The following is a 12,501-nucleotide window of genomic DNA, read 5'->3' on the forward strand; positions in this document are numbered from 1 at the left end:
CTAAATATGCTATTAAAATTTAAGGGAAAAAGATTTTTAAAATGCTTAAAAAAGTGGGAAAGAACAGATAAATCAAGGTATAAAAATAGTTTTTAAATATATGAAAAATATTTTGATTTTATTCATAATGATGGAGGGTGATTAAAACTACATAAACATACTATTTTTTAGTCAAAGGTCAGGAAAACAACTTATAAACTTTATATATATTCTGTTGGCAAGGTCGTAGGAAAGCATCCTCCCATGCAATGTTGGCGCAAATGCAAAAATAGTTCCCAACCTACGGAGGGGATTTAGTGACATCTGACAAATTGCTCCTGTTTTCTCAATCTTTTTTTTTTTTTTTTAACATGAGAAGTGTTTCATGGTGTAACAGCTGCAATTTTCTGTAATTTAACCATTCTTCAACAGTTGCACACTATTTTTAATTTTCCGGTGTTAATAAATAATATAATAAACATCTAAACACAATCTTTGTTCTATTTTATACTTTGTTATAGCAACAAAATAACTTGGCTCTGTTGAAATTTCAACATTTAGACACACGTTGCTTAAATGCTTCTTTGAAAGACAGTAATAATAACTAATATACATCTTTCCTACCTATTTTGTTTACTAAGGATTATCTCACTAGTTCAGGGTTGGGGTATAGCTCAGTGGCAAAGCATAGCATGCATGAGGTCCCAGAATCCATTTCCTAGTCTACACACACACACACAAACTAGTTCAGCTACAACTATATGCCTTAGCAACACTTCATCCAAAAATGAAAGACCTATAAACATTTTTTTAATGTCTTGATAATATGTCTGGATTATATAATAAACCAGAAAAGCTATCAACCACTCTTACCTCATTATTTCCTCTCGATCTCCATGACTAGCATGTTCTGCCTGTATCTTTTGTCTTAATCGATTAATTTCCTTGTCTAGAATTGATGCAGACTTTTTTACTTCTATTCTCTCTGGGCAGATCTGTCTTGCTTGTGACATTTTCTCCTAAGAATACAGGAGTTTAACATCTTTTTATTGTTTTGTTTTTGAGACAGGATCTCATTGTGTTGCCTGAACAAGCTGGGATTGAACTCATGATCTTCCTGCCTGGGCCTCTTTTGTAGCTGGGATTATAGTGTGTGCAATTAAACTAAACTTCAGTATCTTTAAAATTCTTCTTTTATAAGATAATTCATTATACCATTTTTGCCAAAATATGAAAAATAAAATTCTGAACTTACGTTCAATATTTGTATTTTAATTACATTTAATATCAACGTTATATAAGTAAACTTGATATTAAGGACATAGTTCAGAGCTGTTATAAATCTTCAAGAGAATATTACAGGGCTGGGGTTGTAGCTCAGAGGTAGAGCACTCGCCTAGCACTGGGTTCGATCCTCAGAACCACATAAAGTAAAATAAAGACATTGTGTTCACCTATAACTAATAACAAAAAAAAAAAAACAGAGTATTACATTCACTATATATAAACTTAAAAGAGCAATGACAAAAAGTCAGCACCCAAGGACCTGAGGTCTGACACAACTTTCCATGTGCTTTACGATGCAATCTGAACACCAATGGTATTAAAAGCACACACACCAAAAGACCCTATTATTTGTAAATAATGCAAAAATAAGAAGAACTTTTACATACAACACTTATTTTATACTCAAAACCTTCTCTATTACAAGTACAAATAGGGAAATGATTAAATTGTTTTCCTTAAGATTATAAAAGCAAAACTGGAATCCATCTAGTTACAAGACTAGCTTCAATTTATTCCCTAAAGTCAAGGTTGCTGCTTAGTTGTCAACAAGTGTGACTGACAGGAGCTAAAGTGGAGCCCAACCCACACCCCAGAGTCTCAAATGAAGGGGTGCCTTTTTCTGATAGTATGCTGGCCAAGTAGGCAGCTATATTAGCCAGGTGAGTGCCATTTTATCAGCCATGTATACTGCTATGGGATAGAAGGAGTCTTATCTATTCAGTCCTCACACTTTGAGGGTCCCTAAGCCTCTTCTTGTGGTGATTCATCCAAACACCTGTTTAACTATAAAAGACAGAAATTCAACATTTGTCTGTTTTCAGAAACATGACATTAGAGAAAATACACTTTAATAATCATGAGTAAGGCTACAATAAAAAGATAAACATGAAATTTAAAAAGTTATGGTTAACCTCCAGCTCCTTTACTTTCATGTCCAGTTCTCGTTTCTTTTTATTTAAGGTATCCAAGTGTTCTTTTTGTTTTTCTTCATAATGCCGCTTCCCTCGTTTTTGATTATCCACTTCAGCATCAGCAAGGTTTAATTCATCCTGTTTGAATAAAAACAAAACAATCTATAAAGATTACTTTTAAAAAATTTTCCAGTCCAGATATAAAATTAACAACTCAGTAAAATGGGTAGGATTATGCTGCATGAAGAATAAAGGATTAAGAGTTTATGTTCACAACATGTCTGAAGTAAGGTGTTTCCCAAAATTAAGAAATCACTTTATATCCAATTTTTTATAAGAAGTCTCCATACGTTATGATACATTCAATTATATTTTTTGTAAATAAGGTAGTTTATAGAGAATCATTTGCCTTAAAAAAACTTAAAATAATGTAAATGCTGGATACAGTGGTGCCCTCTTAATTTGTGGGGATATATTCCAAAACCCCATGGACATTAATTAACCTTATATTGCTATGTTTTTACTACACACTAGGCACAAGAGATTAATAATAACAAAAGAATAATTATAACAATATACATAATGTCAATGTGGTCTCTTTCTTGAGTCAATACAAGTAGTATTTTGGACTGCAGTTGACCAGGGTAACTGAAACCAAAGTAAGTGAAATTGTGGTTTAGTGGGGACTAGTGAAAATAATCCTAGAAAATGCACAAACTACGGTAATAGAAATGAAATGGTGGCTATCTAAATATAAGGGTCAGGAAACAGGGAGGGAGAGATTAAAAAGGAACATAAGAAATTTAAGGGCATGAAAGATTATGTCCTTTTTTCTGATTGTGGGGAAAGTTTCACAGGTTTATAGATGTCAAAACTTACCAAATTGTACATTTACATATGTGTATTTATTGTACATCAGTTATCTCAATAAAATGACTTTTTAAAGGCTACTGATAAGAACCACCAAATAAATTTTAGTTAGTTTAATCAGTTCACTTGTATTTATACTTCAGCTGATATTGGTCAAATATACCATAATCATCATGTTTAGTGTCAAGAATCATAGCTATACAGACAGAAATAAACAATCCCAAAGGATATCATAAAAGAAAACAGATATTCAGAAAAGGAAATAACTATCCACATCAGAAATCAAGAGACCCTCCTACAGACAATGTATGTTCACAGGCTGAATGCAGATGCCATTTCCTGTACAAAGGATTTAATTTATAACAAAAGCACTATGTTCGCAAGTGTACATCAAAATAACTAACTGTTCAAAGTGTGTGTGTGTGTGTAGGGGGGCAGTCCCTAGGCTAAGACTTCAATGACTACATATTTAAGTACAGCACTCTACATCTGTACTACCCCTCATCATAAAATGAAAATCCTAATCGCAAAAAGATGATTATATCTGGAAGGTGCTAATATATTGTGATGGAATATTCTGAGGAATCACATTATTTTATTACCTAAATCCTCTTGGTCAGACTGTTCTTGACAGCTAGTGTGTCCTGACATAGAGAAGGAAAAAGTCTCCTGGCTAATTACATGCAAGTTTACTGAAGGACCCACCTCCTACCTTCAATGATCTGCAGCCAAGGTTAAGAGCTAAGATCAAGAATTCTTATTGCCTTCTGCCCAGTTTCTGCTCTTGAACTTATTTAAGGACTACTCCTAGATCCAAGAACTGCTTTAAGCTAGAAATCCCTAAAAGAACAGAATACAGCTGGGGTATGTAACCCTGTGATGGAGTGCTTGCCTAGCAGGCATGAGGTCCTCAGTTTCATCCCCAGCATTGCAAAAAAACAAACACAAAACAAGACAACACACAGAAAAATAGCTATTCCTCATCATTTCTCATTTTTACTTTACCTGAAACAAATAATTTACATGCTAAGTTTGCTCTTTTCTGTATTGAGTACATCATTTTGATTAAGTAACCCTATTTTAATTATCTATGGGTATAATGTTCAATTTTTCTTTTTAAAATAATTTCACTGTTAACTCTGGAGTCCTGAATTAATTTAACTTTTCCTAATATTGAAATTCTATTTTTTTTTCTTTTTACTGGTACTGGGGATTGAACCCAGGGCCTTGTGCATGTGAGGCAAGGACTTTACCAACTGAGCTACATCCCCAGTCCCTATTATTGAAATTCTTAATGTTTATTTATTCTATTTATTTTCTTTTAAAAACTAAGCTTACATTATTCTCTATTCTTAAATATTTAGTCTTTTTAATTCTTGCTTCTTATAGTAACTATTTTCTCATTTATCTTTCTCAATATTATTTTGAATATTTTTCTTTCTTTCTACTCTGCAGTTAAATTTTATAATCCTCTTCACTCATTTATCAGCCTCCTTTCTCTTTTTATTCTTCTCAGCCTAAAAAGAAAGAAGTTCAGTCTCCTTAGGTTATAGAGGCAGGTAGGAATCCCAGTTAAACATAAGACAGCTGCAGGAAAACCACCAACACCACAGGGAAGAGCTGTTCTGGGCAGTTCTCCTCCAACTCCCTCACATCTTTTCTCAATTCTCCAAATTACGTTCCTAAAATTTTCAATGAAGACAAGTAAAGTTCCTATACTGTAAATTCTTTTAAATTTTAAAAATATCTAAATACATTTTGATTCAAGGGGCAATTTCCCTGAAAATTAGGGTGATATCAATATAAATTTCTCCCTTAAAAATACATTATTATCTCTTCTCAGAGTCTCATAAATCAAATTTGAGGTTCTGAAATGAGTTATTCATAAATATAATGACAATAAGCTACTTGAGAACTAAGCTATTTAGCAAGATGGAAACTTTACTTGTTAAATACTTACATTTCCTTAAATGTAGTCTCAAAGAGCTTATGCTAAAAACAAAAAATTAACTGACTTTAGCCTGGTATGTACTGATATGCTGATAAACAGGAGTTGGGTAGGACTTTATTTCAATTTGTGTTTTACAGCAATTAATCCATTATTAAAGGAAAGGAGCGACAAAAGAGCAGGTGAGCACAAGTAACGGTATAAATGTGTAAAATGTCCCTAACTTTTGGTCCTGGAAAAAAAAATATATCACAAAATAAAGAGGCAACAAAAGCAAAAATTGTGGGGAGGAAATAGAGAGAAATCTAGTGGTTTATTCTCCTACAGGCAAAGGTGTTTTATAGTAATTGAAAAATGATGACAATCTGGTTCCTACCACTTATAACGTGTTTATGTTTATACAATAAATTATATATATTCATAATCTGGTTATATTTACATTTAATCAATAATTCTGACAGGGTAATATCCATAAGAACACTTTGGATATAAAACTAAAACATAAAGTATAGAAAAAACAGGATAACAGTGATAAATACCTTAAGTGGATCTGCTAGCTCTGACAGCTGATTAATTTTTAGTTTAATTGCATCATACTTGTTTTCTGCTTCTACTTTAAGACTTTTATGATGTTCCAAATTTTCTTTTTGTTGCTCCATGTTTTTCTCAACCATTTTCATTTTTATTTTATTTTCTTGAGCTTCATCTTCCTGATAACATTTAAAGATTACAGAGTTAATAGACTTTTATCAAACAGGGGGGAAAAAAAAGAAACAATTCTGTGAGACGAAACTACAGACTATAGACAAATTGTATCAAAGATAAACACATGAGAATTTTTTCATATCCTTAATGGTAAATTAGAAAGTAAAAAAAAAAAAGAAGAAGTTCAAAAATAAGAAGGAAAGATATTTAGTAGATAAGTCAAATGATATTCTGCTTGAGATCATAATCAAAAGGACTAACTTTTGTCTACTAACCTTTTTTTAAAAAGGGGGTACATATAAATATATTTACCTCATGCCACACAATGTGTTAGGTGTTACCAAACTGAAGACATAGTCCATGCCTTCATGAAATTTAATCTATCAATAAAAGGTATTAAAAGCAGAAAAATAAAAAGTGGAAACATTTCTAGTAAAAAGCCATAGCAAGTGCCATGAGAATGAAGTTCTGTCAGCATGGGACTTTGCTGCTTTGTTCACTGCTTATTTTTCAACATTTAATATCCTGCCAGATAGGCAGACAGACACTTGACAAACAGTGGCTATTTTTTAACAAGATGCAAAATTTATCTTACTGTTTACTGCAGCTCAGAAAAAAATAAGCTGAATGTCATAAATGGATGCTGGAACAAGATAAATACAGAATAATGAATACATGGAGAATTAAAATGGGAGCCATTAACTTAGGAAAAAAGAAAACAAGGAAGGAAAGGCAGAGAGAAAATATGACTGACTCAAAGGTGGTACTGCCATCTCTGTCCACTTGTACTGATGCTGTTTAACTGAGAGTGCCAAAATGGGCCACTGTACAGAAGCATAATTAAGTTTGTGATGAAGTTTTTATTTCATGTAGCAGAAGACAAAATCAACTATGCATAAAAGTTATCTACACAAAACATGCCTGAAGTTCAGTTAGTTTCTAACATAATTATGAGTGGAGATATCAATCATAAAAAGTAGCTTTAACTAAAGGATTAAAAAAAAGCTGAGATTTGATGGCCATTAACCTATATGACAATTTTATTGATTAACATTATATTCAACTGAAGAGATGAATTTTACCAAGGTTGCAATATCTACAGACTGGTGTTCTTCTATATTCTCAAGTTCCCGAATTTCGGAAATACTTTTTCTTATTTTCATCTGAAAGGAAAGCATTCAGAATTTAATAACATAAGAAGAAGAAGAAGAGGAAGAGGAAGAAGAAAGAGAGAAAACACTTGGAAAAGATAATGAATGCATTAATCCATAAAGCTATATGACCCAGAAAGATCCCATAATTGACAAAAGGGGTACCTTAGTAATAAACAAACCAAAGGAAGTTAGAAAGAAATAAATTCTTCCATCATCATTCTCATTGCTAATCCGTTCCCACACACAATAAACATAAAATTAATCCATCTTAGAATTTTAAAATGATGACATTTTTGAGTACACTAAGTATTTTTCTGAAACACACAAACTCTCAATTACTCTAACCTAGTGATTCTCAAACTAAGATTCAAGTAACCCTCAGGCATCCCCAGACCCTTTAAGAAAGTCTTCATGGTCAAAATTACTTTCATAAAAACACTAAAGCATAATTTATCACTCTTGTGAGCATTTTCTCATAATTGTACAGATGGTTGTGATTTATAATATCACAAGGGTCTGAATGCAAAAATTGACATAAATCAAGTGAATTTTATAAAAACAGACATTAGAAATTACAAAAATCTAAAAATGCCAATCTTCTCACTAAATCTTTTTGGTTTTGAAGAATATATTTTTCATATTATTTTAAATTCATTATTAAATATTCTTAGTTTTACACTTAGCCAAAAATTTTACTTTAATTTTTAAAGGTATAAAAGTTGATAGATATAATCCACATAAATGAAAGCTCATTTAAGAATGTAAGGGCTTGGGGGCCAAAGCGTTTAAGAACTACCTGAAGTGACAAAATTCCAAAATAAACTTTAAAGTGTTAAAATGAGAAAAACAAAATTATGTTTTGCTTTTTACCTTTAACTCTTTATAATGTAGTTGGCATCTTTTAAGAAGATCTTCATTGTGTTTAGTATCCTTTTCAAGGGCAGATAGATGCTGCTGAAGATTTACTATCTGGGCCTTCTTATTTTCAACCTCATTTTCCAAGTCACTTGATCAAGAGAAGATGAAAAAGTACTTTCAATCTATTTCTCAATATAATAAATATTTTAGATTGTTACAGAAAAGCTTATTTGTAATAACTTGTTTACAAAATCCTCTTCCACTAAACCAGTTTATAATTTGAACAAATTATTAATAAAATACAAATCTATTATAACAGAAATGTGATTATCTCCTAAACTGGAGTCAAGTTTTACTTATTTCCTTAACAATATGTCTCACATGTGCTATGAATGTGGGCACAGTAATAGGAAGAGGTAGAAACAGAATTAAGACATGATTCCTCAAAAGCAATAAAACCAGGAAAAAACTGTCACACGAAAATGTAAATGTGAGAGTACTAGTACTACATATCCATAGAACTATGGAAACACAAAAGTGTGTGTGAGAGAAGAGACAACTTTATTGCATTCTTTAAAGCTTTTATAAGCTCTGTCAACTAGGGGAGAATTAAACAACAACAACAACAAAAAATACACAAAGGCAGAGTGATGAAAACGGATGTAACAGCTCAACATTTTCAGTTTGTGGGAAAAAAGAAATATGCCAAGAATGCATAAGGAGGCAACAGAGTCAAGTGGCTTTGGAAGCAATCTTTCCCTGCCTGACTGATCCAATCTTCTGTCTGAAACCTGTGTGCCTAGAGACAGAAAACCATCTTTGCAGTTATGAACAACTTTTTCCTGGTTGAGAGAGTTGGCCGAATTACACTGAAATGCATATTTTCCCACATTTTAATACCTCTGAAATTTGAAACAATTTTTCAGTCCATGCTTCAATATCACCAGCCCTTTGTTCCTTTCAGTTGCTAGGTAAAACAGTACATAAACTATATACTGGTATATAAAATCCTACCTTGGTACAATTTCAAATTAAAAGAAAACTCACTAAATGTCAGCCGAATAAATGATGAATGATAAAAATGGAGCCAGATGCAAAGCTTTAATATGGCTCCTAAGCATCTAATATAAAATATTTACTTCATCATAAACAAATCTATATCATTATTAACTAACAGATATTTTGCTAAAACCAAAATTTACTAAGTAAACAAATATGGAACCTTGAGACTAAACAAAAAATAAAAACAAAATGATCAAAGACTAATGTTATACAATGTTCTGAGCATCAGCAAAAATTCAAGAAACCAACATAACTCATTCAAAAAACTGCTGAATATGACAATTTCATTCTTTCTAGATAGGACTAATTATTACCATTTTTGTACAGTGCTGCTCTTTAGTTTTTAATTCAGTCTTACGTGGAGAAAGAACATTTGCTACCTACTGAAAGATATACTAAACCCAAGCTACGTATGTGAGTTGTATGTGTGGGACCAGCACGCTCCCTGAGTATGTACCTCATTCCCAATTCCTACTCTGCTTTGTCTCTTTCCACAGCAGATAACCATCTAACCTGACCTGGCTTTCAAGTAGTTTACTTCCCCTTGCTTAATTCAAGCTCCAAGAAAGAATTTCTGTGTACTCTGTTTTCAGATGAACTTTGTGCCTAGATTAGCACATGGCATGGTAGGTCACGTTGGGTGATCACTAAATATTTGTTGTCTGAACAAATGAAAGAAAAAAATTTGAAAAACAGACTTTTAAAAGTCTATAAAAATGTTATTATTTTGAAAACTTAAAAAAATGGAAGAAGTAACTTTTTTTGGGGGGGGGGGGGGATGGGTACTGGGGATTGAACCCAGGGGTGTTGTACCACTGAGTTCTGTTTCTATTTAGTCACCCAGGCTAATCTTGATCTTGCAGCTCTTGCATCAGACTCCCAAGCCCAGGTAGACAATATTTTTATAAAATTAGTAATTATACTAGTAATTATTCTGAAAGCTTGCTTACGTATTATATGTACTTTTATAACTCAAAACCACATTGGGATAATGAATAAAACCAATGTCACAGCAGTCAAGCTGCTGGTCCTTCAACTTTTTTCTGTTGCTAAATAATAAGTTTTACTAAACCTTTCAGTACTTGTTATTTTATGCTGCTTTCACATTAAAATGATGAGTATTAGTTGAAAATAATACTCAACTATTGCAACTAAACTCTCATTTTCCCTAAACATACAAGTCATTTAGAATACGTTGCTCCATTTTCTTAAATATTTCTTTTATTTATATTCTGTGTTTTCTTTTATTTATATTCTTAAGTCATCAATACAGGCACAACCTATCCATTTATCAACTGAATTAATTCAGGTCAGAAATCATGATTATTTATAGTACAAAAATTCTTCATGCATGCTCTTAAATCTCATTAAGTACATTATTAGTTTTTTATATAATTTCTCAGTTTGTCTCCTTTAATAGCTCTAGTTTTCTAGGCATATGTTCTAACTGTGTTGATTGATGTTCTTTCTAGAATGGTACAACTCAGAGTACCAGTCAGAGACATGATAAGGAGCATTAGCCACAGTGAAACCAGCAAATGACCCTGAGAAAAATCAGCAGAACGAAATGGTAGACACAGTGATATAGCTCATTTACATTTTTATTCTTTCTTTCTTTTTTTTGGTGGGGAGTAACCAGGGATTGAACTCAGGGGTACTCAACCTCGGATCCACATCCCCAGCCCTATTTTATATTTTATTTTGAGACAGGGTCTCACTGAGTTACTTAGTGTCTCGCCATTGCTGAGACTGGTTTTCAACTCACCATCCTCCTGTCTTAGCCTCCAGAGCCACTGGGATCACAGTCAACCCATAATTTCACATCTACTTAAAGGATCTTATAAGAAGCTAACACCAAGATAAGTTACAGTTCGTTGTTTAAATAACTTTAATGAATGAAACTGAAGCTCAAAGGAAGTGGGAATAATGCAATAAAGATAAACTTGACTCTAACCTTATTTCAGAATCCACATCTCTGCTTAGGAACTTAGGTCGTGTATTTTCAGATGAATAATAACGTCCTGCAAAAACTTGGTCACCATCAGCAGTAAAAGCTTCTCTACAATTTTTGGGTGGCTTTTGAAACTGCATAACTGCACGAGCTACAGAATTATTCTAGAACAATAGAGGGGGAAAATACATTTTTAAAACAATGTCAAAGAATTTCCAATAGGCACAATTTTAAAATATTACCTGTCTTTATTATTTTAATATAATTCAAGTTTTTTTGAACGTTCAAATGCAATGTCATGAAGTTAACATAAAAATTTCAAAAACAAGTTCCAGATTCAAGGAATTAAAACTATATATAGTCACTAAACAACTGAAAAAATGCTTTATGATAAATTGGTAGACTTCAAATTAAGTTATTTTAAGTAACTTTTCACATAAATACATTTACTTTAGAAAAGTTCATACAATAAGTTTTTCTAAATGCTATGAATGGCTAGCAAAATTTAAGAAAAGATCAGCATATGAAATTATATAGAGAAAGCCTGGAAATACTTAAGCCCTCGAGGAAATAAAAAGAAGATGAGGCTTACTCAAGGCCTCATAAACCTCTCTAGGGACAGACTTTCTGAGCAAGGCTTCGTTATTTATTTTCAAGTATATTTCTAAAACCTGAGAGCCAAACTCACAATTATAGTAGAAATGTTCATGGGTACATATCTGGGATATCAAAACCTTTATTTTTAAATTTCCATTAATGAGAAACAATTAGGTTGTCTCAATTACAGATTTCTGTTTTAAATTTCCTGCCCGCTGCTCAGCAACTTGTCAATAGATAAGACAAAATATGATGATCTAATCTAACAAGTATACAAAAATACATGTACAGTTGGAAAGTAAGTATCATTTAATTTTCACAGAGCACAAAGGTATAGGAAAAAATTTACAAAATATCAAGTACTTTATTTAAAAGGTAGAGTTATATATATATATATATATATATATATATATATATATATGTATGTATATAGATGTATACATGTATACACACACTTGTATAGGTAAATATATATAAGCAAATAAAAAATGAACTTGGCAGCAAATCAAGAAAAAAATGAACCAAAAATGTTATAGTACTGTGTACCAAAAGAACAATATTTATTTGTGACATTATTTCACAAAGAATAGTCCAAAGTTATAAAGTTACCCGAGGCAAAAAAACATACAAGCCAATTAGTTCTATATTACCCTATAGGTTTTTCTAGCGTAAAGTAAAATGGTGAAACATAAAATTTTTCATGATAAAGAAAGGAGTTTATAAAACCACCTTGAGTTTTGAAAATTTTAAAGTAACATAAAATACAACAAGCATCTGGTCTTACTTTGATTAGCAGCACTGTCTCTATGCCCCTCATGTCGATTAGGCTATTAGCAACAACTGCATTATCTATTTCTAAAGCTGTCAGAACTGTTGGGAACTCTGGATGATGAGCAGCTCTAGGAGATAAAAGAGACAAAACTTAACAAACTTTATAATTATAAATATGTGTGTAAATTTTATATATGTAAAAATTGTATATATTTAATGGGAAAGATAATCAGATGAAAAAATATCTGATAACATCTGTAAACATACCTGCTTAGTTAAATTTAAAAATCTAAATCTAAAAATTTACTTAGTTAATATCTATATAATGCTATGTGCTAAGCACTGTGCTAAGCTTATTACTTAATCATTCTCTCCATTTTTTTTCCCAGATGAGGATGTTTCAGAGTT

At 31.9% G+C, this 12,501-nt stretch overlaps 1 protein-coding gene across 2 annotated transcripts in view; it reads right to left on the minus strand.

Moving 5' to 3' along the window:
* Smc6 (structural maintenance of chromosomes 6) overlaps positions 1–12,501 on the minus strand; it is a 71,909-nt gene that overhangs the window by 19,486 nt on the left and 39,922 nt on the right. Inside the window, exons 16-22 of one of the 2 annotated variants that reach the window (XM_027937780.2) lie at positions 12,107–12,221; positions 10,729–10,889; positions 7,725–7,860; positions 6,783–6,863; positions 5,535–5,705; positions 2,178–2,315; positions 853–998 (exon numbers count right to left, since the gene is read on the minus strand). In XM_027937780.2, coding sequence (XP_027793581.2) covers positions 853–998; positions 2,178–2,315; positions 5,535–5,705; positions 6,783–6,863; positions 7,725–7,860; positions 10,729–10,889; positions 12,107–12,221 — 948 coding nt within the window. The remainder of the gene's footprint in view (positions 1–852; positions 999–2,177; positions 2,316–5,534; positions 5,706–6,782; positions 6,864–7,724; positions 7,861–10,728; positions 10,890–12,106; positions 12,222–12,501) is intronic. The other variant, XM_071601354.1, reaches the window with a different exon arrangement.

This window comes from Marmota flaviventris, chromosome 14 (genome assembly GCF_047511675.1).
Source record: "Marmota flaviventris isolate mMarFla1 chromosome 14, mMarFla1.hap1, whole genome shotgun sequence".
Lineage (NCBI taxonomy): Eukaryota > Metazoa > Chordata > Mammalia > Rodentia > Sciuridae > Marmota > Marmota flaviventris.